Source organism: Calidris pugnax, unplaced genomic scaffold (assembly GCF_001431845.1).
Source record: "Calidris pugnax isolate Ruff unplaced genomic scaffold, ASM143184v1 scaffold1, whole genome shotgun sequence".
NCBI classification, from domain to species: Eukaryota; Metazoa; Chordata; class Aves; order Charadriiformes; family Scolopacidae; genus Calidris; species Calidris pugnax.
In genome coordinates, this window is record NW_015090800.1 from 1420823 (window position 1) to 1448057 (window position 27235).

General features: G+C 37.6%; 2 protein-coding genes across 2 annotated transcripts in view; one reads left to right on the top strand and one right to left on the bottom strand.

Moving 5' to 3' along the window:
- Nucleotides 1-22265, top strand: part of PLCZ1 (phospholipase C zeta 1) — a 58339-nt gene extending 36074 nt beyond the window's left edge. Inside the window, exons 10-13 of the mRNA XM_014937291.1 lie at nucleotides 13899-14071; nucleotides 17258-17390; nucleotides 18776-18925; nucleotides 22112-22265. Of these exons, the coding sequence (XP_014792777.1) occupies nucleotides 13899-14071; nucleotides 17258-17390; nucleotides 18776-18925; nucleotides 22112-22194 (539 nt within the window). The 3' untranslated portion in view covers nucleotides 22195-22265. The remainder of the gene's footprint in view (nucleotides 1-13898; nucleotides 14072-17257; nucleotides 17391-18775; nucleotides 18926-22111) is intronic.
- Nucleotides 22266-24382: 2117 nt separating this feature from the next.
- The window catches only part of PIK3C2G (phosphatidylinositol-4-phosphate 3-kinase catalytic subunit type 2 gamma), a 240142-nt gene continuing 237289 nt past the window's right edge, over nucleotides 24383-27235 (bottom strand). The window contains exon 34 of the mRNA XM_014937275.1: nucleotides 24383-25311. Coding sequence (XP_014792761.1) covers nucleotides 25159-25311 — 153 coding nt within the window. The 3' untranslated portion in view covers nucleotides 24383-25158. The remainder of the gene's footprint in view (nucleotides 25312-27235) is intronic.

The following is a 27235-nucleotide window of genomic DNA, read 5'->3' on the forward strand; positions in this document are numbered from 1 at the left end:
ACAGGAATAGTGTAGATAGAAGTCATTTGAAGTTTTCCAGATCTGTTTAGTTTATGCCTTTGTGGGAAGGAACACTGCTGGAAGGAAGAAAATCAACTCACTTGAATAGTTAACATCTTCTAAAGTTTATAAAAGAACCAATTAAATGTCTTTTAGAAATGTGCCATTCGCTCGTCTTGAGATTCTTCAGTCATTTTATTTAAACTTCAAAACAACAATCAAGCTAAGGTCATCTTGGGATGATTTTTTTTCCTATTGAACTATAGAAGAATGAGTGGGTGTTTTGATCAATTTCTTGTTTTGTGTCTTTCCAATTTTCCATGAGAACAGAGTGGGCATTAGTATAAAAATCCTATACTTACCTAACAAAGAGGTCATGAAACCGAGTATTTCCTTGAAGGAATGATTCTTGGTTACTGAAGCTTTAACAAAAGCCTGCACTATAGACAGAAATACTACTACATGTTCAAGTTTTAAAATAGGATTTCAGCCATATCTCAGAGCAGCCCATATACTAATGTTAACATGCATAGAAATGTCCTAATATATAAATACATTGATATGATATACTGATCATGTTAAAAAAACATAATTCCTGGATCAGATGATAATATTTTATTATTATTCATTATTCTATTTATTCAAATAAGATCTCTTTATTAATAGTTTATCTTACCAAAGTTGTATCATTCTGTTTTTCAGCTAAAGATTTTATATCTCATACTTCAAGATTCCTTACAAGAATCTACCCCAAAGGAACAAGGACAACCTCTTCAAATTATAATCCTCAAGAGTTCTGGAATGTGGGGTGTCAAATGGGTATGTTTGCAGAGACTGTTGCATTCCAGGCTTTGCATATTCCTTCCTATAGTCGATTTTGTGTCATATAAGTCACCTATATTCCCTCAGTGGCATCACTTTCATTTTGTGTTATCTTTCTCCTTCAGTATACTTAGCCCAGCAATTTTACACCCTGGAAACCAGAATATAACTAAGGGAAATATTTTTGTATATTCACCTTTGTAATTAGCTACAATTAGGACCTAATTAATTATAACCATCACTTTCTGTTAAATAGCTATATCTTATCCCAAGTATCCCATGTATAATTCATTAATTCCTTTGAACTACTATTTTTTTTTCCTATTTGATAGTAAGAAAAACACTAGTAAGAACAATACAAAATTTTCAAGTTTTGAACCTTATTTTCTATTCCTCTTATCCCTAAGACTAAACAAAGCATGATTTTATCTCATGGAACAGTTTAGCAAAAGCACATATATAAACAACTTTTAATAACTAAAGCAGAAATTTCTTGGCTTTCTTCATATATTATCACCTTTTTTGTTAATAATTCCATCATATTTATATGTATGTGTCTGTAGGGAGAGTTTAAATGATAATTTATATTTTGCTGCCTTTCTATTCAGACCAAAATTATTATGTTACCTTAGGTTTTGAGGTAAAAGTGAGCATACTTTGCATTAAGCATTGTACTGACAAAAAAAAAATTTGCAATACACCTTTCAAGAAAATGAAAATTACTTTCTTTTGCATGCTGTATTAATTGAATTCCACAACCTCCATGTTTATTTCTCAGCTGTGGCTAAGGTATAAATACAGCATGTTTATAAGAAAAAATGGGAATGGTAACTTCTTATTCTTCTTTTTTTTTTCCTTCTCTTTTTTTTTTTCCCTTCTTTTTTGCTTTCCTTTTCCCCCTTTTTTATTATTTCACTTTTTTTAAGAAAAAACCCCATATTTTTCAGCTGAGGTGTAACACTCTTTATAACTACTTTGTAGTTAGCATGGGAATTGAAGTAGCTGCCTGAAGGTGGGAATTGTTGGATTGCAATTGCATTTACTTTTTCCTAAGTTTGCCCTATAACATTGAATTAGAGGAGGTGATGGAAAGATATATATGTGTGATTTAGGAATGTTTACACAGCAATGAAGACTCATCTGAAGGATCTGTGGGGTTTCAATGGTTTTGTGTGGCTGAGGTGGCACAGGTGCAGGAGATGTGAGTACCTCAATTACTATTGGTGCCAAGAATTCCCAGATTATGGTATGCTGCTGCAAAGAAGCACTCAAATGCTCCTGCTCAGCAGACTCTACCCAGCTGGGAGCTGCTGGGAGTTTCTAGTGACTGGATAGATGAAAAGTAAGTTTAGTATCTTAATTTCCAGTACAAAGTATATTTGTTCCTGAGCAGTGAAATAAGTTCTATTTCTCTTCATTTCAAGTTAGTTTTTAATGTGAAAGTGTTAAAAATATGCATGACTCTTCTACTCAGCAGGCTTTGAAAAACCTCTCACCTGTAAGCACTTTCCCCTTTTTAATGGGCCATTAGAGCCTTCACATTAATGGCCTTAGAGGCCATTAAAAGGCCATCTTGCCTTCACATTTTTTGTTCTTCACTTTAAAAGATTCTCAGTTACGGTATATTTTTCTAGGTTCAGCCTGTTATACCTTCTTCAGCCTCAGGTAAAGTAAAGGACAATTTTCTTTGCATCTGTATATATTCTGTCTTTTATTCTGATTCTCTACCAGGGCCACCTGAGGGAGACTGTGGGGTGAGCAGGGCAGTTTGCCCAAGGCAAATGTATGGTTAGTGAAATGTATGGTCTGGCCTTGTTATATGACAACACGCACTCGTAGGGAGACGGGCACAGATTTCACTTTGCCTGTAGGACCCTGGAGTTTATGTGCATCCTTGCTCCAGGCTTCCTTTTCACTCGTGTCTTCTTTCGGCTCCCAAAACATCTTCCGTTTTAAGTTATTCTCTCAGAACTGGTTTTAACAGTGTGCTATTTCCAATCGATTATGCCCATGAATATTACCTATTGTTTAACTTCCTAGTGTATGCCTGGACACTCTCCTACAGTTATAGAGCTTAGTGAAGCTGAGGCACGATGCTCCTCCTGGGATTGCCACACCTCTGCCTGTAGCCCTGCCACAAGCAGTGGAGGACATCCCCAAGCCTAAGTTCTTACCATTTGCTGTCCCCACCCTGAGCTAGGCCATGCTGTCAGGGCCACGCTTGTTGAGTTAATTGGGTAAATAATGTCAAGGGAGATTGTGTGAATTAGGCCTCTCAGTGCTGGCTGTTCAGGGATGGAACTGAAATGTGCTCAGCCCCTTCCTCCAATTCTCACATTGTTGCAAATTGTGCTTCTCATCCTCAATGTCGTATTGAGGCATTGCTTTACAACTACAGTAGGAGTAAAAAAAAAAATTACTAGTTAGTATAAATTCTGTTTGTGTCTGTGTCATCATAAATGTTTATTTGTAGTACAGATTTGGACTTGGGCTAGGCTATTGTTGGAAGTATCTCACCATTACCACACCATTTGAAATTGGTTTGATTATATTCTATCGTTGTGGTTGATTCTCACTTAGCATGATTACTGTGTCCAGTTTTGGGCCCCCTACCATAAAAAAGACATAGAGGTGCTGGAGCGGGTCCAGAGAAGGGCAACAAAGATGATGAGGGGTCTGGAGAATAAGTCTTATGAGGAGAAGCTCAGGGAGCTGGGGTTATTCAGCCTGGAGAAGAGGAGGCTGAGGGGAGACCTTATTGCTCTCTACAACTCCCTGAAAGGAGGGTGTAGAGAGGTGGGGGTCGGTCTCTTCTCCCAAGTCACAGGCAACAGGACTAGAGGAAATGGCCTCAAGTTGCGCCAGGGGAGGTTCAGGCTGGATATTAGGAAAAATTTTTTCCCTGAAAGGGTTCTCAGGCATTGGAATGGGCTGCCCAGGGAGGTGGTTGAGGCCCCATCCCACTGTTGCTGGCTTATTTATCTGGGGTGGTGCACTGTCTGTATACTATCTACACTGCTATTAAAAACCAGTAAGTTTATTTCATGCTCAGAGGAAGTGCCAGACAGAGGTCCTTAATTTAAAATTGAACTAATCTCAGGCTTATCATACTGCAGTTTACTACTTTTCTCTCTAGCCTGTAAAATTCCACGCTGATCTCTGCAAAGAATAGCCATTTGTTAGATCTCAAAGAGACTGAAGTCTTTCAAAATGACTACATTGATTGTTGACTCAGAGTATACTTTAATGAAAAGTCATCCTAAACATTAGTATACAAAACATATGATTTTTTCTATATAGGGGCTTTGAGCCCCTTCCTGGAAGAATTAAAAATATGCAGGAAGTGGTTAGATCTGCCCTCTCGGTCACATCATTTGCATCTTCATTTGAAGAAACATTTTTCTCATGGGAATAAGCTGATTACAAGCAATTCTCCACATATATTATTTCCAAGCTATGCCAGATCTATTCTTGATTCCCTAATCTGTTTCAGATAACTCTTTGGCAGAAATATGACTGTACTTCACAATGCAACTCCCAAAGTTCCACTCACTGAATCTTCTGCTGATGTCCTTCCACTTATTTAACACAGATTGTTAAATTTTTGTGTCTGTCCTGTGGCCATATCACCCACATACCTTCCCTGTCTCCTGACCATTGGTCTCTGCATTCTATGCACAGAAGTAATCCCTCCAGATCACTTCTACTCTTTGCCTAAAACTGTTCATGGGACTCTCAGATTCCTCTTATGTCCCCTATTCCTGTTCCTCAGTGTCTCTAACCCTCCCCCCACATGTGCTAGCTTACTCTTCTCACTTTAAGTTCCTCTAACATCCATAACTGCTCTGACTGCTCAAATTAAATATATTAGGTTTTGTTCAAACCTACATATAGTACTGCATGCCAGGTCTCTACATCATGTAAATGCTGAGAGCTGAGTTCTTCCTTCACTTTTCTGAGTGATAGGCCCAAACCAGTGTTCTCTTCTGTACCTTGCCAGCAATTTTCTCTAAATTGGTTGGAACATATTAACTCAGAGCAGCCTGGCGCTCCGCTAAAGCAGGATGAAATGGTCCAACAGGCTCAAGATTTGTTGAGGCTGAGGACAAGAATTATGTAATTGTGTAAACCTAATTTCCAGAGGAAGGCAAGTTAAAAACCACAGTAAAAAGTACAGTTTCCACAAAATCGCTTTTGGATATCACTGTGCACTCGGTGTCCGTTCGCTGAAAATTGAGACTCATAAGAACAGGGTAGGTTTTGTGAACAAAGAGGTCTTATGGAGAAAAATACCTTCAATAACTTTTTATAGTCTGGGAAAATTAGTATGCCTCCCGCATACAACTGCAGTGTAGCACTGGAAAGAACTGGTTTGGCATATCCATATCCCCTTTTTATTTAGTAAATAAAATGGAAAGTAAAGATTTATGCAGAGGAAGAAAATTCATGACAGTTATTTAGATAAACAGATATAAATTGTATTATATTGGCTGAGAAAAACAGAGAGGAAAAAATAAAAAAAATGAACCAAAAGGAAACCTCAGCGAAAATAAAAATAGAGAGACTTAAATATCCTTTCAAATACATCCTTTGCATGCACTAGAAAATATTGTCCATGTATCAAAACAGTCTGCAGGAGTGACCAAAACGTATCATAAGTTATGTGACAAAGCCCTGGTATGGCAGGTATAGAATTTTATTTTTGAAGAGGCCATATAGACCATAAGTTTTCTGGAGCACTCAGAAAAATTTATATGCTACTGTGAAGGTCCCACTACTTGTATGATGATTCTCATCGTAAGTTTTGTTTTGGTCTGTGAGATCAAAACGCAGCTTGGCAATTTTGTCACACCTGTTTTGTGGCTAAATCTTGCGTGCAATAATACGACAAAAATAATGCATTAAAAAGTGGGGAATAAAGAATTCACTAATGAGTTCTGCTTTTATCCTCTGAAGAGGAAAAGAAACCCACTAATGTAGTTCTTGGTATGCCTCACCTGTGTAATATAAAGTGACTGTCAGTCTGACCTTACTTGAGCGAAAACAGAGGCAGAGTTTGGAAAACCCCATGAATTAAACAGAGGGCACAGGATCACTAATTTACTCTGGGATTCTCAGGGGTATGTTTTCTGTGAAACCGTATTTTCCTTTCTTGCTGGACAAATGGCAAAACTAGAGACCGCAGGACTGATTGGTTTTTTGGTGTTTTGTTTTTTTTTTTTTCTAAATAAACAGATTCTGTTTGACCAGGGGAAGTTTAGATATTCTTGCAATCTTACTAAACACTCTACATTTTAGAATATGTGATGGTGTGTCAAATTTAGTAAAGGAATTTATGAGATAAAGAAATTGAATTTAAGGAAAAACACAGGCTCTTCTAATAAAAGTTGGTGGAATGCTACTTTTTCTCATAGATTTAATTAGTTTTTCAGCATAATAATTTTATACTCTTGGATATTATTTTTACTGGGCTTTTTTTATAACACAGCAAAAGTTTAAAGCAAGCAGTTTCTATGACCTTTTTTTTTTTCAGCAGTTAATGCAACATCTCAAAACAAATTGAGTATTCATTACATTATAGCTTTGAATTGTTGTTGCTTGAACTTCTGGTGAAATTTGTGAAATGACATGCTTTAGTGTTTTTATTTTTATGTCTGGTTAGGCTGTTAAAATAGCTCAAACCTCTTTGCAGTATGTGTCATTGCAGTAAGATACTAAGTGAGCACTCTTAGTCCAGTATTGGGTTCCTTAAAATCTTGCTGATGACTGAACTCTAAACATTGCTTATGACATGGGAAAGACAGATACATCATAGCATTTCATCTTTGTTCATTCTGCATCTAAAAGCCTAATAGTTAGTCTTCAGCCATTAAACAGAGCTTCAGCTATCTTAAAATACCTCTTCTGCTTAAAGGAAGGGGTGAATCTGACACGTCATACACCTCATGGCAAAAACACACCCAGGCTGTTCTGTACAGCTGTCCTTCCAGCCTGGAGCTCATTCTTTGTTTGGGCTTATCCCACAACTGACTCATGGAGAATGTGCTGTAAGAAAGACATGAAAGGTTACCTGCTAGCTCCCAAGCCAAGCAATGTCCTGGAAGAATGAAATGAGAAGGCATAGAAAAGCATCACTTGGTTGCCCACTCCCTCCCAAATGAGGTTTCAAGGACACTCATCGCAGATCTGTTCCTGGCTTGCCTAAAGGGGGGCATGAGATGTCAATACCTATATTATTATTTTCTTCCTAATATGGTTTTAACAGTCCAAAAATTCGTGTTTAGGAAGTGAAAACTAGATCTTGTACAACTGACGTAAATCTTACTATATACTATTGAATAGTGTGTTGTGTAAAGATAATACTAAGAGGCCAAAGAAAGCAGCGTGTTTATTATTAACAAAGTCTTGTAGTTGGAAAAAAATCCAGAGCTGTAATAGGTCATTGCGATTTATGGAACCCAAAAAAAGTGTTGCTTCACCTCTTACTGTTTGCTCCCAGAAGTCCCCACCCCAGTGGGGCAGCTGTTAGAATTGCAGACTCCAGGGTTATGATTAACCTCACACTTAAAGTATGGATCCATTTTTGGTTAAGTTGTCCCTTAAACTTCATAAAATTGTTCCTCGCCAGCTGTAGTGAGGCAGCTAACTCATGTCTGGACATCTACAAGCTAGGTGGGACAATATCACCCTGATATATTAAGCTACCTAAATGCACTCACCTTCCCTTTGGAAGGGCTCCAAGGGCTGGGAGGTGTTTTGAATAAAGGTTTCATGTTTCTCTTGCAGGAAGGTCTCTAACTGCCAGGTTTATGACAAAGCTCTTGGTTTACTCTGGACTCTGGAGCTTGTGTCTTTTTAGGCAGGGGTTTTTGGGGGGTGGTTTGTGTTCTTTCTTTGTTTGGGTGTGGGGTTTTTTTGTTTTGTTCTGGTTTTTTTTTGGTTGGTTGGTTTTTTTTGTGTGTGTGCATAATAGATACTGGAACTTCACTTAAAAGCAAAGAAACACAGAAATTTTATTTTGTCAGCATTTTGTTGACAGTAGTAATGAAAATAATTTTCCCAGCTACCTTCACTAAATCCACAACTGCAGAAAACTAATAGAATGTTAAATAATTTACCTGAAACCTAGTTAATTTAAAAGAATGACAGTAAAAACTGCAGGGACATAATTGTCTCTAAACAGCTTGCTGACCTTATTCTAAACCCTGTGTTAGAGACCCAGACTAAAACAGGAAAGGGAAGTTGATAATATAGACTGTTCTTCCAAGAAGCACAAGGCAAATTTTAAACATTACTTTGGAAAAGTATGTTTCAGGTGTGAAGTAAGTGAAATGACAACCAAAAAATCTTCAGACTTCCATGGAAGTGTAACTTTCAGACTGACACATTAATTAAACAGCAAAAAATCAATTTAGATTTTAGATTTGTCAGTTTATCAGAAATGCTTTAGGTACTGTTCCCATGAGAACATCACAAAAGAGGATCCCTAATTGAAACCAGTTGCAGATAGACTTGGACAATGAATGATATTTAGTCACCTGACACCTTTTTTTCCAGCAGAGCTATTTTTAATTGAGTAGAAACAATGTCAGAAACTGTGAACATTAGGATGACTGAATTCTTAACATTTCTAATGACGGTGTCTTTAGTGAAACAGTATTGAATTGGCCCCAAAACAATAAAGATAGACTGATTGCACGTGTTGAGCGTGGTGTGTCACACAGTTACGGATCTTACTCAGTTCTCAGAAGAGTAGTCCCTCTAATTAGAACAGAATACCTCATGTTGTAAGTCATTCAGAAATGAAGTTTCTGTAGAATAAGATCATCCATTTCAGAATGCGTCAGTGACAAGCAAAGCCAGAAATTATAATTAAGCTTAATAAACTTTGGAGTCTGAATAGCTAAAGCCCATTTTATTCTGCAAGGAGAAGAAAAAAATACATAATTTGACCAAAATTTTTGGTCAGAAAAAAATAGAGAAAGTTTGTATGCCAAAATTTATACTAACCAGTTAAATCTGCTATGTGTTATAAGGGAACCAATCACTCTATACCTTTTTTCTTTTTTCTGGTAAACATGTCCTTTTACATAAAGTTTGGGTAGGATCTCACCTTTTCACTGGCTTGGCAAGAGGGTTAAGCTGCATAAAGATTTAAAAAACTCATAAAGCCCAGGGCAAAAGGGATGTTGAGGACACTTAGACTGACTTTGGAAAGTATGTCTACAAGCCTGAGTTTACAAGCACCCAGAGGTGGCAGTGGGGATCAGAGTGACAAGATCAGAATAGCAAATAATGCTCAGGCTCAGAACAGTCTGAGGAGGCTGCTGTAATTTGTTAGAGAGTTTTAATTACCGTGGAAGTCTTTCTAATTTCTCAGATAGACCCAGATGAAAAAGGTGTTTAAAAACCATTGTGTTCCACCATTTTCCCAGGTCACATGTTCTGACCATCTTCCTTGTATCTGCTGTTGGTAAGAAAGGTTTACAGCATACAATAGTATGTGCTACATTTCCCTCTTGCAAATTCCACCATATGTTAGATTGATTTTCAATATTAAATCAATATTGATTGGTTTAATCAAAAGTTTGTCAAAGGGATGGTGTACCTTTTCTGTGAAGACAGGCTGAGAGCGCTGGGGTTCAGCCTGGAAAAGATAAGGCTCCAGGGAGACCTTATACCAGCTTTCCAGTATCTGAAAGGGACCTACAAGAAAGCTGAAGATGGAGTTTTTACAAAGACATGTAGTGATAGGGCAAGGGATAGATTTGGATTAAATATCAGGAAGAATTTTTTCACTACAAGGGTGGTGAGGCACTGGAACGGGTTGTTTAGGGAAGTTATTGAGGTGTCATCCCTGGAGGGGTTCAAGGCCAGGCTGGATGGGGCTTTGAGCAACCTGGTCTAGTGGAAGGTTTCCCTGCCCAGGGCAGGGGAGTTTGGAACTAAATGATCTTTAAGGTCCAACCTAAACTATTCTATGATTCTATGTTACAGTTTACCCTTCCTTCAGATGTCTTTAGTTGGTTTCAACATAATCTGATGACTGAATATCCCCCCTTTTAATCCACATGTTGAGTCAACTCCTACTCATTTAGCATGCCCTTTATTCAGCCTATGGATGAATTTTTTTTTTAAAAGCCACATAGATCACTTTGAAAAAAGTAATGTGGACTACCCAGTCACATAAGGACTTCTGCAAATATTTCTGTAAATGTGGGCAGTGGTGGATTGGGTGCAGCTGTGACCTGCATAGGAGAAAAAAAGATACAGTCAACTCCTAGCCGGGAGTGCTGACATGAAATGAATGCAGGGTCTTCAAATCCAGTCACATAAATCATCTCATAACCAAAGGCAAAATATGCCAGGTCATTAGGATATGGTCCTGCTTTTGTGGTGTTTTCCACTCTATGTGGAATTCAGTTCAATTTTGGGGTCTCTAAGGCACAGAAGGTGCCTTCCATTCATTGTGAGCAGCCCGTTTTAAGAACATAGACAATTGGAAAGAGCTGAGAGTATGGCAACGAGACTAATCAAAGGGTTGGAAGTATTATCTGTTCTATCTCTTTAGACTCAAATCAGTGAAGTACATTACAGAGACAGGAACATTAGCACTGAGTGCTTTTGCATGTGATATTTTTGGAGATTGCATAAAATTCAGACATTTTGAGATGGATTTTAAATGGCATGAAGGTAATTAAGTAACTAATTCTAAGGAAAATCGGTGAGAAATGTGTGCTTATTGGTTTTAAAATCTTCCCTTTTAAATGCAGAAAATATATTAGCTATATTACATCCATAAGGTCTAATAGAACCAAGAAGCAAAGAATAAAAAATTTAAAAATGACAATTTAAAAGTCCCAATAGGAATATTAATTGAGAGGCAGCATCACAGACAAAAGACATGCAGTTTTCCTCAGCTGCCTTCAAATCTTAGTCGCTTAGAAATCTAAGAATGCCAGTGCACACCTTGGTTTTCAAAAGCTTTTGCTTTCAGTCTAAAAATCTTGAATGGTAGTGCTTGTGGAAGATGTTGTATTTGAATTCTTAGACTATGATTAGTCCTGCAATTAGTTGAGGGGCTGACTTCAGTTAACTGCTTGAGATACAGAGGTTTGGGATGAAATATGCCCTTTGTATTCCTCCCTGCATTATGCATAGTTTCACCTGTTTGGAGATAGGCTATTTCCCAACTTACATTTGCTGTATGAAGTTGTTTACATCCAGAGCCAACAGGGACAGCCGTGGCAGCTCTGGTACTTTGCAAGAAGACTTGACTATTAGATATTCTGATCTGAAGGACGTTTGGTTTCATGGTTCCAGGAAGACTCGGTTCTGTTTTAAGATGCAGGAACTGCACTGAGGAACTCCTTTGCTCAGGTTGTCCTCCAAGCCCACATTTTGCTCTGCTGTTTCAATTTTGATGCCAATATTAAAAGCCTTGTGGGGCTTAATGGACGGACAGAGGAGAAAGTTAAACTTACACAGTTAAACTTACACAGTTAAACTTCAGGTGCTTGTACTTTCCCATGAAAACCATACGTTAAGATTATGCACTGTGATAGTTTCCTATTAGGTTTCTTTCCACAAGATATCAGCTGTTTAAAGCTCTCTTTGTACACGCACTATATTTCTACTGTTTCCTAAAAATCACAGTACAAAGCATGTTATTGACAGTTCTGATCTTGAATTCAGCAAAACTAAGATGAAACACTGGTTAAAAATTCAGTCTTCCCTGCAAGAAGTGTATTGCTAAGACCACACCGCCAGACAATGGAAAACAGGTTTTCATTTATGAACCTCGTCATTTCTCAAGAAATGGAAGGGTTATAACTGCATCTGATTAAAAAGAAAACCTGTGCATCAACAGTACGCCACAAGGCATTTTCCTAGGAGGCCCCAAGCAGCAATGAACATTGCAAACAGTTGTAGTAGAGGTATGCATCTCAGAGAATATAATATAAAATTTCACATTCACTTACCTTAATCAGATTACAACTTGCAATACTGGGAAATCAGTAGGTAAATTAAAACTACCATTCAGTGTGTTTTTAAGTTATTCTAAGGTAAAATTAAATTAAGTAAAAATATAGTGTTGATATTTGAAGATATCAACCCATAATAACATTGCTCTTCACTTGTGTCGCAAAAGTAATTTTCCTAATATGTTAAAATGTGAAGTATTCTCTTTTGCTTGTTTCTGTTGTTAAATCAGATTTTCCTGCTTAGTAGCCTATGAAGCTTGGCAAATTTAGCAACAGTCTCATTATGTGCAATCATGTAATTTGTTTCATCATGTGTAAGCTGCTATTTGACGCTATGGCTGTTCGATTTGCCTAATTTCAGTTACATTTTTTAAACCACTTATTCTGAAACTATGGCCTAGGAATTACCTATATACTGAGAGATCTCGGGTAACCTGTAGATCATGCCAAGACCTAGGCTTCAAGGGTCCTCAGCATTGTAGATCTGCAGTGTTCATTGCACTGCTTGAATCAAAGTATTGAGATGAAAGAAGGGTCATACAGCACCACATTTGGGTCTGTTTCTGGATGATCTGTTGAGTCATTAAATCCAAATTGTGAACTACTGCCAAAAGTATACCAAGAGAATAATTACCCCCATAAAAACAGGCAATGGTATGCAATGGGCCATATGAATATTTTGAAGTTAAATTTTTGTTGTCAAAGGTAAAATAAGCTTAAAGTTCCTTTGCATATTGACACAGAGTCTATGCCTGTATCTACTTAGCATTTAGCTCAAAGCAGGAGCGCATGTTGTGTTTTGTTGCTGGTGGTTTTGGTTCACAGTCTATGCCTGTATCCACTTAGCATTTAGCTCAAAGCAGGAGCGCGTGTTGTGTTTTGTTGCTGGTGGTTTTGGTTCTTTGTTTGTTTGGGGGTTTTTTAGGCAAGGTTCCCAATCATTCCCATTTACTGCACGTTGGTTCATGTTGCAGAGCAATCTAAGGTAGCCCAGATGGGATTCCTTTCAGATGAAACAGAGGATGCACTCTGGGAGCACTTGATGTATTCCAGCCATTAATTGGTATTGAGGTCATGGGACCAAACTAGGGCTCTTCTGAAGTAATCCCATCGAAAACATGCAAACATTAGGTCTGTAGTACCAGCTGCTTCACTCTACAGATCTGTTCCTATTTGTGTCATTTACTACAGATTTTTTTAAAAGGTTCATCAAAGCAGTGAAGAGACAAATAATTTTTGCAGCTAAACAGATCCAAATATCTTGCATTTTCCACATGAGATAAGGATTTCTGAATTCTGCTGAACGTTCGCTGAATACATTTGTATTATCTCATTGGAACATTATAAAGGTCCTCTTTCTGAATTATTATGAGGAGTCACTTGTACTGCTCAAAGTCTTCATTTTTTTCCCTGCCAAACCATCAAGTAAATGACTTTTTATCATTTTCTATTTAACACATGTCATGTTATCACTTCACTGATTTGACTTGTGCATTTTCTATTTTGAAAGTGACAGGAGGCTCCAATGTACTGTAATAGGGGAAAATTTCATTAAACAGGTCTATTTCAATGTTGGCTTTATCTCATGAATTACAATATCCTGTTGAGGAGAAGTCTGTTATTTTATTATTGCTGCTGCAGCAAACCAAAAATGTTTTGAGCTTCCAAGGAAAGGAAAATCTATCAGGTGTATACTAACAATAAACGCTATTATTGGAAGATTAAGCTTGAAAACAGTTTGCTCACGTAAATTTAAGAACACACTATAGATTGCTTCTACTTCTACAAACTTATATGTATTTGCACTGAATATTCTAACTCTAAACTAAAGCTTCTTGATCTTCTGGGTGACAAACTTTTGTGATGAGTTCTGCATTCTACAGTTTTAACTAGCTTACTTCTTTTACACATGAATCTGTCTTTATTGAATGCTTCCGAATTTAAGAGAAATAACAGGATTTTACCTATGATTTGAACGTTGTACATACGTTAATCTCCTTTGCTTTTGTTTTTCTATTATTTTCAGAGAGTTGTTTTATAAAATGGTAGCAACTCTGATTCACTAAAATAAATATTTATTTATTTTTATAGTGGCCTTAAACTTCCAGACACCGGGAGTGCAGATGGAACTGCAAAATGGAAAATTCCTAGACAATGGTGGTTGTGGCTGGATTCTGAAACCAGAATTCTTGAGAGATCAAGATTCAACATTTACCCCACAAAATGTGGGAAGATACAGTAAACCAATGTCTCTGTCAATAAGGGTAAGATTAGTTAATTGTTGCTTTGTTCCATAAAATGTGAAAGCAAACTTTATGTATTTCAGACCTATTTGTTATCTATTATTGTTTCCTTATTTTATCCCCATTCCTGGTTGTGGGGAAGTTTCCTATTGCTTTTTAATAACATGTTAAAACTCTCATATAATATCTATTGCTTCTTGGGTGTTTTTCCATTTGTAGTTCACTAAAAACTAGTTTTAGTTTTTAGTTTTTAGTTTGCTAAAAATTCAAAGGTGTTCAGAAGTTACAAGAGTTTGTAAGATTACATGATTTTTCATGGTATTGTGCACAGAAATATAAACATACCTTTCATTGTGTCACAAGAGGAGCTGACAAGGGGACTTGTCGGTTACAGTTGTGGGGACTAAACTCTGAAAACTCAGAAATAAAATGTGCATTTTTGGTGTTATTTTCCTTAAGTACTAGTAAAATGCCCTGTACTATTCTAATGCTAATTGACAAACAGAAATTGATATTTAAAGATACAATAAGAAGCTTCATGACGTTTCGTTGTCTTCCTATGCATATATAAAGGACTATTTATCATTCTAAAATGATATAAGTAAGTGCAAAAAGGGAGACGAAGCAATAAGCCTTTGAATTATTTCTACTTCTCTCAAATTCAAATCTGATTTACTTCTTAAAAATGTTAGAAATACATGTCTTTTAAAACTAATGGGTTAGAAAAACTCCTCTTTTGAGGTCAAGTAGATGTTTTATAATTGCTCATTAGTTAGAAAACTACCTTATCCCAATGAAAAAATGCTATTTCTGATTACACAGTACACTACGTGCATAACTACAATTTAATTAGCATAAAATTAGTGTATAATTGCTATTTTGTTTCTTTCAGAGAAATAAATACTGGAGATAAAACATTAGATAATAATAATTATAAAATACTTACATAATGCATGCACCTAATCAAGAACATTTTAGTGTCCTAACAGTGAGCATACCAATTATGAATAGACAGTACTGGATGATTTCAAGCACCCATGCATACACATCAGTTATTTTAGCCCTTATTTGTATAAAGCTGGAGTTAATTAAGATGAGGGAAAAATTCCCAATTGCGATGCAGGAGGTGGACAAAATCATTGACAATGGGAAGGAAATGTCTAAATTTGGAAGAAGTTAGAGAAGAGAAAGGCAGCTTTTTAGACTGAGGACGTAGCCTGAGGCAACAGGCTGGGTAGTGGTCCTGGTTTGAGGACAACTGGTTTGTCTCAAACACCACCATAGTGCAGGTTACAAAGAAGGAATGGCATCCCACCAGCTGAGGGACTGTAGGGTGCAGAGAGCCTCATTCATAGAATCATCAGCAAAAAAACAGAAAATGCTAGTTGAAGACAAAAAGAGTCAGGAACAGGAGTCAAAGGAAAACCAGTTTCTGCTAAAGATGAGTTACTAACTTGATGAATGGAGAAACGACTTAACAGTTAGGGGACAAAGACACAAAGCATCCAGGGATCAACAGCTCTGGCTGACTGACTAACTAACTGAAGAGAAGAACTTAAGTAAACACAAAAATCACACAGGACCTAATGCTGACTAACTGAAGAGAAGAACTCAAGTAAACACAAAAATCACACAGGACCTAATTTTACTGAATTCAATAACCTTCTTAACCTGATGTGGCACAATTCCCATCAGCAAGAAGCATACAGCCTTTGAAGAGGAAATACAAATATTCAAGGTATTTCATACGGTAACTTCTGAGCCCACCATGTTTTTTACTACTCTCTCTGTATGTCCGCTTCACCTTGGCTCTCAAAAATTGAGTGGATTTATGAATTTGGGTCACAGTGTGCTGAAAACAGCTCGCTCTTTTCCCACCCTGTGGGAGACTTTGCCTGGGTTTAGCAATGAGGTAAGAGTGAGAAGCAGGACTTGGCCAATGTGGCTGAATTTTGGTCGTGACATCCATGTCAAAGAAGCTCCTCTGCTTCTAAGGGAGTAGTCCATCCGTGCTTGCATCGTGCAAAGTTTTTTTTAGTGAATGTAGTAGCTATTTTCTAGGAAAAAGAGGACAGCATCAGGATTTGCTAAGCCGTTGCTTTTCAATGTTTCAGGCTAGAACTTTTCTTGGAGCAGGGTGTTACAGAAAATACCTAAGCAAAAGGTGGAATTTGTGGGGTTGGATTTCTTTTGATGGTTGACAGGGGAATAAGAATCTGTATCACGAGTTTTGATGCTTAGTCCTGAGATCTGGATCATAAGCTGTATCTTTCACCGAGTCTTTCAGGCTTGTCTGTCTCTCTTGATACATTCCATACATTGATTTCTAAAAAGCAGATTACTGTACAGATGGTTATTCTCTCCTAGGTGTCCTGAAATACAGATAGAAAGCAGACAAAGTTGTGACTTTCATAAATCCTTTCTTAGGCTGGGTGCCAGATGACAGGGCAGTCTGAGGTAAAATTTCCAGGTAGCTAACTAAATTAAGGAGCAAAACATCAGGGAGCCTACTAAATGCAGAGTTTTTACTGTGAAAGAGAAGAAACACAGGTGAGGCAGTCTGCCACATACCCTGCAACGCAATGCTGATGTCATCCTGGTTGTTAGTGCTGGTCCAATACACACAGCTTTAATAGGAATTCATGAGCTTGATGTCAGCAAATGCGAAAATCATGAGACTGATTCCTCCAACATTATTATTTTGCGTGGTAACCAAATAGAATTTTTATAACTTGTTATTGAATAAAAACTTAATTCTGAAAATTATTATTTAAAGCACAATATCAGATTTTATTTTCTTTTTTACTGTGAGGGTGATGAAACACAAGGAAAGGTTGCCCAGGGAGATGGTAGATACCCCATCCCTGGAAATATTCAAGGCCAGGTTGGACAGGACTTTGAGCTACCTGATCTAGTTGAAGATGTCCCCGCTCATTGCAGGGGAGGGGGTGAACTAGATGACCTTTAAAGGTTCCTTCCAAATCAAACCATTATATAATTCTATGAAACTAGCCAAAAATTAAATTAAATGGGAAGCACATATTCTTAATTTTGTTTAATATGTATTTTTATAAATATTTACGGATGGTATATGCTTCTCATAGTAGTTTCTTATGCAACAGGTTTTGCTGCTATGACTACTCTATGGCTACTATGTAAAATTCATTCTTACAGTTATTTCAATACATTACAACTGCAATTTTCCAGCTCATCAGTGGTCACCAGCTACCACCCAGTAACCTGTCGAAGACTAACAAAGCTGACCCTTTAGTGCACATAGAAATTTACGGTGTGCCAGAAGATCAAGCAAAGAAAAAATCTAGTGTTGTAAAAAGCAATGGTGAGCATCAGTCTTATTTTTCTTCAATTCAACATTTTTTTTATAAAGAATTACCATTTTTTCATCTCAAGCACCCTGGATGGCAGCTCAGCCCCACACAGCCACTTACTTACTCCCCCCCAGTGGGCTGGGGGAGTGAGATGGAAGGGCAAAAGTGAGGCAACTCTTGGGTTGAGATGATAGAGGCAGTTCAATATGTCAATATGAGAGTGAAATTAAGAGTTCATTCACTGCTTTCCCATTGGCAGGCAGATGTTTAGCCATTTCCAGGAGAGCAGGGCTTCATCATGCATTATGGTTACTTGGGAAGACAGACACTGTAATTCTGAATGTCTGCCCTTCCTCCTTCTTTCCCTCAGCTTTTTTATGCCCAGCATGATGTTATATGGCTTGGGGTACCCCTTTGGTAAGTCAAGGTCAGCCGTCCCAGCTGTGCCTCCTCCCAGCTTCTTGGGATGGGATGGGATGGGGAGGTTGCAACCCTATTCCAGCCAAAAACAGTACACCAATTGTTAAATTTAAGGACATTTTTTTTCTGAAGAAATTTCTGTGACTTCACTTAACTTGTATGAAGTTTCTAGTAGGACTGACTGGTCCCTTAATTGCTTGACAGGTGAAGTGTGTACTCTTTGTAGTTGTCTTTGAGCACTCCCTTACATTTATCATATAGATCTTCTTGATGTTTTAGACTAAAAGTTCCTTGTGATCTCCCTTCTTCTGTGCCTCTGTCTTCTACTTCTCCTTTTTCCTTTTTGCAGATGACTGCTGTTTTAAATCAACCCCTGATTTTATTTTTCTCTCTGTATGAACATTGCTTAAGACAGAGCACCCACTTCACGTTCCACATCCTCTTTTTGTATTTTTGGTCAAGCGATCATTTTACTGCCTTTTAATTTATTTAGTTCCTGCCTCATCTCCAACACTGTAAAAGGAGAAACTTTGGCAAAAACATTAAACTTGTATGTCTATTGGAAAATTTAAGTTGAGCAGAGGGTCTTAACCTGGGTATCGCTGTCCCTTTTTGCTCTTAACTAAGAGACGACTTCAACTTTCTAAGGCTTTTGATTTCCTGTATTATGTAGCTCATACATGAAAAATCCTTCGAAAGGGCTGGCCTGTATATCATAGGCAAGTCCCAGCTCTCTGTTTACTTCACTCTGAGAGCTTCCATCTTACAGTTTGAACTCCATAATCTATACAAAAGATGTGACCTATATACCACTGCAGTCAGTGGGAGTATCCTTTATTTAAACAGGCACAGAAATCTATGAAGGACGAATGAAACTCTGCCAGTTCAGACTAGTGATAGCAGGTACAATAATTCATATATTAAGTAGAATAAATGAGACGGTATTTTGATGCTGTGTATTTTCTCCTTTTCTTAGCTTTGAGCCCTAGATGGGATGAAACTTTCTCATTTACTGTTCAAGTTCCAGAACTGGCATTGATACGCTTCTGTGTGGAGGATGAGGTATCTCTGGTTGCAAATGAATTCCTTGGCCAATACACTTTACCACTGCTCAGCCTGAGAAAAGGTAATATTTTTATGTGAACCACTTATAACAGATCAACAAAACCCACAGTCCTGGCTTTTATCATTACTGTAGTATTGATAGAGTACAGCACTATGTTTATTTCCTAAAGGAGAATTATGCAACCGTAAGTAAAAATTGCACTCTCTGGTTTTTTTAAGTCATTGTAGTCTCTGAATGCAAATCCACGGTGTAGAAATCAAAAAGAATATTAATGACAGTTAATTATTCCTATTGCAGTATTCCTTTCTAGAGAGAAACTGCTCAGGTGGTACGTTAAGTCATTATAATAGGAAGAGACTAGTCAGAACTGCTAGGAAGGCAGCAGTTTCATGCACTTTCTACTCAGGCTCAAAACCGATACGAGCCAAATTAAAACAACAAAAACTCCAAAAAACCCTCAGGTAACCTATCTGCAACTTTTCAGAGTGGAGAACAAAGAATATAAGTTAAGCAACATATTTACGGTATTTTTCCTGGCAGTGTTTCTTCTGTTGTACCAGTAAAGCTTCTGGAATCTTACGTGATTAATGGGCTGCACACAAAGAGCAGACACAGAAGTCAGCAGGCCAAGGAGGAACGCTTATGTAAAATGGCTGTTTACTACATTGAATTTCCAAAGCTATTTCTGACAAAACAACCAACCAACTTTTATTAGTGAATGAAGGTGTGAAGGCAAACCTTCGGAGCTGGCACTGGGCATTGTGCCTTTTTTTATTAAGCTTAATAGGATATTTAATGGCTTTTTTCTTACCAGGTTCTGAAGTCATAAAGCTGTTTTGTGGTTCTTAGTTGAGGTTGAGGAGTTACACAAGAACAAAGACCTTAGTCTTAAAGCACACTTGCTTTTCTCCAACATAAATTTTTACACTGATCACCTTTTACTTTCGTTTATATATTTCAGGATAATGAAAAAAAACCAACAAACTTCCAACTCATGATGTCTGGGTCAAGTGTAAATAGCAGACACTAAAGCTTACATATGCTCGTAAAACCATCAATTTGGGTGCGCTTTTTTTTTTTTTTTTTTATATTTTTTCAGTGTGTTTCATGTGCCTGTATGATTAATTTTGGCCCAAGCAGGGGATGTGTATTTTGGAAAAGTAAAAGCATGGTGCGTTTTTTTTTTTTTTTTTTGTATATTTTTTCAGTGTGTTTCATGTGCCTGTATGATTAATTTTGGCCCAAGCAGGGGATGTGTATTTTGGAAAAGTAAAAGCATGCAGATTCTACAGGAAAGTTTTTGAGTGGACTAATTCAAAATGCTAGGAGATGAGTGTGGGTACAAAAGCTGTTATAAACAAATTTCCCCAAGCCTCACTTAACACTAAGTTAAAAAAAAAGATGCCCAGAGGCATAAATGTTTCTAAGAGACAAACTGACAGATAATTTCAAAATTTATTGCAATGCTTGACATTGAGACCTCTGGATTCCTGGTCTGGAACCATGCCTTTGCTGTAGGTACCTAAACTCCCCAAATAGCGAAAGGGGAAAGAGGGAGTCAGTACAATCTGGATTCCTTAGGAAATAACCATCTAAAACATGGTAAAGAGCGAATTAGGATTTACATCTTACTCTTCACAGCTCTGATTGCTTTAATCTGCACTACAGGACTGTCCTTCCTTCCTTAGGATTCATATCCCTGAGGTGTCCCCCGAGGGCAGTGCTCACATCTTTCTTCTTTGCCAGGCAGTGGGACAAAGTTGGGCCCTTGCCACCCTCCCCTGCATTTTTTCTTGAAAGCATTCAAATATATTCATCACTGCTTTCCTTTCCCCAGCAGCAGCCACCCAGCTCAGTTGTATATTACACTGGGGAAGAATGCTTGCTGCCCACCTGTAAGAGTATTTGATTTTTGGTGTGATTATTAAATAGGTGCACTCCGAGGGGCTGAAGGTGAGAATAACTCTCTAGCTGGGCAGTTAAAGGCAAGAGGAGGAGGAACTGGGGTTACACTCCCTGTCCCAATGAGTCTGCCATGCAGAATGCCAATTTGGGACAGGAATTCATTTATTACTGCTATTATCACTGGATCAACACGTGGTTTTATATAAATTGGAACAATTTCAATTAAAATGAAGTTTTACTTCCCTTCAGGTAGAATATCCTGTAGGCAGGGGCTAGAACACAGTCTTTAGAAATTAGTCTAAAAATCCTTGAAGTGTATCTATCTGTGGATAAGAAATAAACCATCTTCCACATCGTACTGTGCGTGTGCCCTAAAAGTTGATCCCAAATGCCTAATTGCCTGGGCTCAGCCATAGTATCTGCTGCCCAGAAGCTGAACCACAGATGCCAGGTGAACTTTCACGTCGTATAAAAGAATCAGAAAAAGCCAAACCCAAACAAATGAGGGTCCCAATGAATACACACACATCCAGGCACACCTAAAAAAGGATGTTGAAAATTGCTGTTCTGAATGTAAATACTTCTAACTGCAGTTATTTAAGTGAGTATCTGTTATGAATATATACATAGGTAAAATACAGAACATCTTTGTTTTAATCAAAAGTGACATTGTTTATTATTATGACAATGGGCATTTATAGTCATATAAAGTAATATAGGCCTGGGGATTATTTTGTTTTCCGAGCAGGTAAGTTAATTAAGTTTGAAGTTGAGAACTATAGTTTCTCCAAACGCTTCAACAATCAGATGAAGACATAGTTTCTGAGGGATGCCTTATTTCTGATACGAGGAAGCGCTCAGATGTAAAAGGAGACCCTTAACAGACTTAGAAAATCTTACCCTACACTTTTCTTTTTCCTGCCTCAGGTGGATGATGCGTTACTGCTGCAACACCATTCTTCTCTAAGGCACTAGCACTATTGATTCCCAAGTTGCTATGTAATTTGCTATCATCTGAGCAATGCATGCAGCACAGAACATCTTTGGGTGTTGGGATGTATGCTTCCCCCATGTTTTAATATCACTGGGCTAAAAGTCTTCAGGTTTAAAAACCACCATAACCTGAAAGACAACTGGAGTTTTTTGACTCTCATTCTAAAAATACAAGAAGAGAAAACCAGTAGGAATGGGATTTGGTTTCTGTATCATTTCAGTTTATTTTAAAGAGTTATTTAGTGAATCATAAATTAAGCCTTATTTGCATAGTAGATCATAAAAACACCGCATCGTAATCTTTGCATTTGTGGTTAATACACTAATAAAATGTCCTTATACCTACAGGTTACCGTACTGTTCCCCTGTTGTCCAAAGATGGTGACAATCTGAAGCCTGCATCACTCTTTGTTCATATCTGGTACTATTAATGATGCTCTGCAGCTACAATTGTCCTGGAGGATCACACCCTGCTCAATAAAGCACCAGCACTATGCTTGCAGCAACCCAGTGGTCTCATTTCCAGAGCAGCACCTGCTCAATGATTTTATTAAGCTAAAAGGGGACTTCTTGTGTGAGTAAACGGTACCCTGAATAAGTAATGACTACTGACGTTGGCCCTACCATTATTTAAAACAAATTCATAAAGACTGAACTTTTTTTTTACATTTTTAAAAATTCAGGTAAGGATTGCATTTGCAGCTGATTTCAAGATTATGACTAATTACTGATTGAGAATAATAGCCTAATATTTATGATCCGAGACGGCAAAATTATGAGCATGTTACGTTTTCATTTTTATTTGTATTGAACAAAATTTCTTACGGTTGTATCTTTCTGAGGGGACAGAAAAAAAATGCACATACAATGTACCCTTCACATTTATAACAGCAGCAGCTTCTGATTGGACTATACCTCTTTAATGTCCGCTGTAGTTTTGCTACCTGGAAAAATAGTGTTGAGAAGAAAAAAAAAAAAGGTCTTAAAATTATAAAAAAAACTCAGATGCTAATATCGGTACCCTTTCTTAGCTTAGTCTTGAACCTCCTGCTGCTAAAGAAAGACAGGTAATTCAAGGACTGATTTGTAAAGGTCTATGTTCCTCACAGCAGCAGGGAGCTCAGGATACAGCTTACTGTGAGCTCAGGAAATAGGAAGCACAATGCTTTGAGGCGGATGAGAGGAATTTTAGAAAAGGCGAGGGTTGATTGCGTGATTTAAGATCTCTGAGGACAACTCCTTGCCTGACGTAGCCACCAGTGTAGATCTTGCCCATAAGACACAGTTTTTCCATCTTCCTTACAAAGCTGAAGTGGTGTTGAGCTTCCACAGGACTCTATCTACCCAGTTAATTGCAGATTTGTGATTCAAACATAGCTTTTCTTTTTTTTTTTTTTTAATTTTAAAAAAGAGGATGCTATATTGATAGGTTTCTTTGTTTACGTTTGCAGACAGTTCTGATAATATTATATTTTAATGCTCTTTTTATTGAATGCCGTTTTAATGCAACTTTATTTAATGTTGTTCTAAGATGGAAAATCAGGGCATGAGGTAAACAATGATTAGAAAATGTCACAGGAAATAACACTATTAGAAAATTGCATTATAGTTGTAATAAGGAAACCAAGATAGTAGACTAAGAAGAATCTAAAATCAATATTGAGCTGTAAGGTCAGGTAATTTGATAACATTGTAAGGTGGCCTCAATGTGTTTTCTGTGCCTGAGTGACAAGTCACTTGATTCTTTACCCAGGAGAGCGTATAATCTAAAATGTTAGACTTAATGATCTTTGCAGTGATCATATCTGTAGGGTAGCCAATATCCCTTTCACGCGGTAAATATTTTACAGCTTTTTTCAGCTCTGAAGAATACTAACAATATTAATATTCAAGCAGAGTTCCCCCCACCTCCCCTTTCTGAGGAGGAGTTTAATTTCCCCAGGCAATCGGGTGTATCTATTCTCAGATACAAACTGACCAAGTGACATAGTCAATTGGTTTGACGCTGAGGAAAAACTCCAGCTTATTTAGTTTCCTAAATAACACTCCTAGTCTCCACTTCAGGAGCTTTATACAACATTAACTTCTGAAGACTGATTTGTGAGTGTCCTTTGGGAGAAGACGGCAATTACTTTCAGCTTCTGGCATTATTATCCCTCTTTTGACCACTTTTCCACCTGGTAGGACAAATGTCAGACCTACTCAGTATAAGGTAGCTTCAAATTTTACAGTAGATCAGATCACAACGTGTCTCCTGTGCCTTAAACGTGCCCTTGGTCCTGGAAAGGTATGTATACACGGTGAGCTATGTGTGCTAAGAGGCTGGCAATAATGGACAGACCATTATGGCTGCTCACATGCTAAATGTTTAAAGATGTGCTTAAGTGCTTCCTCAATTTAGGTAAAAACGCTCTGAAGAGCAGAGCCCATAATTAGCCTCGGTGAACTCAAAGGAACCACTCATGTTCATTGTTTAATATGTATATATACATTTTATAGCCCTGAGGTCAATGCATGTATTGACTTGGTTCCCTGATGCAGCGTAAGAATGCAATGCGGCAAGACCGGTGAACAAAGATTCCTTAGAGCATGCTCTTAAATAAATACCAGACCGAAAGCTCACATTCAATATGTTTTATTTATTGGGGAGTATTAGCTTCTCCCTCCTCCTTTGTTCTCAAAAATAATCAGTTCTGTCTGCTTCTTGGATGTCAGATTTAAAGAAACAATGACATATCTTATTGAGAAATGAATATCCCGGATTGAACGCTACATTACATCAAAAGTTAAAAGCACATCAGCAAATATTGCACAAAATGTTTGAAGTGCAAAGTTTTTAAGTTTTTGGTGGGTTTTTTTTGTTTTTTTTTAAATATATATGCATTGATTGTATAAGATCTAACATGAAATTTGCTAGACATCTGAAATATATTGGCACCCAGGGAACCATCCCGTGGTTCTGTGGTGAACTCATCTCCTGCAGTGAGCTCAGAGCAGATGCTGATAAAGTGCCCCATTATCAGCATTGTCTCCAACACACTCACTGGAATTAATGAGCAAAGAATTAGGCCCCACACTTTGGTGCGCACCAAATTCAGAATTTTTACAGTACTATTTCGTACAAACTAAACAAAAAACCTGTATTGCTGTCATAAGAATTTCCTGCAGGCTGCTACAAGTTCCTCACATGTGATTTCAGTGACAGTGGCAGGAATCTGTTGCAGGAAGACAGTAGCAGCTTTAAGACACCAGCCTGATGGTTAGAAATATGAAGGTATTGTGTGCCATCAGCACACGACTGCTTATTCTCAAGGGCAACTGAGACAAAACCTACCGTGGGAGATGGGAATAAAGAAACATTAGTAGATAAATAATGGAATTATCTTAGACAACATTTAAATTATGCTGTTTCCCAGTGGATACCACTTTTCTTCATTTAAATGGACACTGCTCAGTTGAATGTTAACAGCTCCCACAAATGTTCCTTTGCTTTTCACGACAAGCTTCAGTATACGGCCTTTGAGCTCTGTGACTTCATTGTACACAACCTGCAATAATATATAGTGAAACAGAAAAATAAAAACAAAACCCACATATGAATTTGTGAATCTATTTGACAGGCAAAACACTTACCTCAATACAGCATTCAGGATGATGATTACAGCTTTGGAATAATTGCTTTAAACTGCCCTCCAGAATCATAAACCATAGGGCAAATTCACTCAACTTAGTGAATTTGCTCAGAAATATATTTGACCTTGGGTAGTTTATATAAAAGAGATTCTGCCGGCTTAGGCTTGTGAAATCTGATTACCCAGCATTTGTAAATAAATTTGAAACCTGTGTTGTGTAATGCTTGAGGAAAAAGTAAGTATATATAATTTTTCCCATGAAAATTGGAACTCCAACCTTAAGTAGAGTTTTGAGCTCAAATATGAAGAAATATCAGCTCCTCCATGATGTTCACCAGGGAATGATAATATGTTTGACTTCCTGGAGCAGAGACTCAGAGTGTACTCCTCACATCATGGACAGCAGCACGAAAACATAAGATAGGTAATTCTGTAAAAGCGTAGCTTATTACAATTTTAAAATATTTTTGCATAGTAGATGCTTTCATAAATAGTATTGCTGTTTTGCAGAAATTAGGAAAAAGGGAAACAGTTTTGATGTATTTTTTTTAACCTGTGTTATTATATTTGTTACGTGTTTCTTAGTAGTGCCTTAAAGCAACTTTATGTTGCACTGACATTTCTTATAAAATTGTGTCACATCAATGCACAGGATCTCAGAATTTTTTCTCAGTACAGTACTTGTGATTAAATCTTGTGCTACATACCAGAGTTAAAAGAGATCAAGCCAAAGCAAACCCAAACTTTCTTCTAAGGAAGACCACCATAAAATTTCATAACTGTTCTAGATCCAACAAACCTACATCATAAAAGAGATAATAATCTTCCTTTGAAAATTGTCTGTACACATTTTACTGTTTCAATACAAATAACTTTATGCGTGATTCTGGATGCTAACTGTATCCAAATGTGCCCATTATAAAAATGCTTGCATTTTTTAATGGAATCATCAATTATTAACCATGACAGAAATCTCAGCCCACTCAGTAGAAGCTGTAGATGTGGAACGTCTCTGAGATTGAGCCCAATTTAGCAAGTAGGACTTACTAAATTTGGATGATTCTGTTACTCAAGAAGTGCTGTTAATTCTTCTCAAATTAAATGAGGCAGCTTGCTTAGCATCTCTTTAGAAAATTACTAAGGCCTGTATTTTTTAAAATATCCTGGAAATTACCTTAATAGTACGAGAACACACAGAGGTCAATTATGAAATGTTAACGGTGTGTTTTCTGAATTTAAGAAAAAAAAACAGTCTGGGGTGACCGACTAACGAGAATGAGCTGCATTTAGAACAGATTGCCATGGTTCAGAATCTGCCTTGATGAAAAAAACTGCTGAGTGAAGGGCACGTGGGTTGACAAAATGCACAAGAATGCTCTCAGCTGGTTCCAGGCCTGAAAGGTAAGCTTTGTGAAGAGAAGTACCTTTAGTCTAAAATTTGTATGGCTGGAAATGTTTCTGCTATTCTAGTTGCAATGGGAAAAAAAAATGCTTTAAATGTTAATCTCTCTGTGCAGTTTAAAAAGCAAAGGCAGTGACACACTGTCACTTCAGGAGAATGAGAAAGTGAAACTGCCTGAAAGGAGTTTGCTGCTTGTCCTGGTTTTGGTTGGGGTACGGTTAATTTTCTTCCCCATAGCTGGTGTAGTGCTGTGGTTTTGCTTTACTGTACGTACGGCACGGCCGAGGAGAAGTCAGCCTGAGCCCTCTCTAGCTTGGATGTCTGGGGTCAGACTGCTGAGTCCTCTCTGCACCTGCTGAGAAGCAGAAATGGCCACAGGAGACATCCTTCAGAGAGGGATAAAGATGATAAAGGCTCAGCCCCAGCAATGTCCCATGT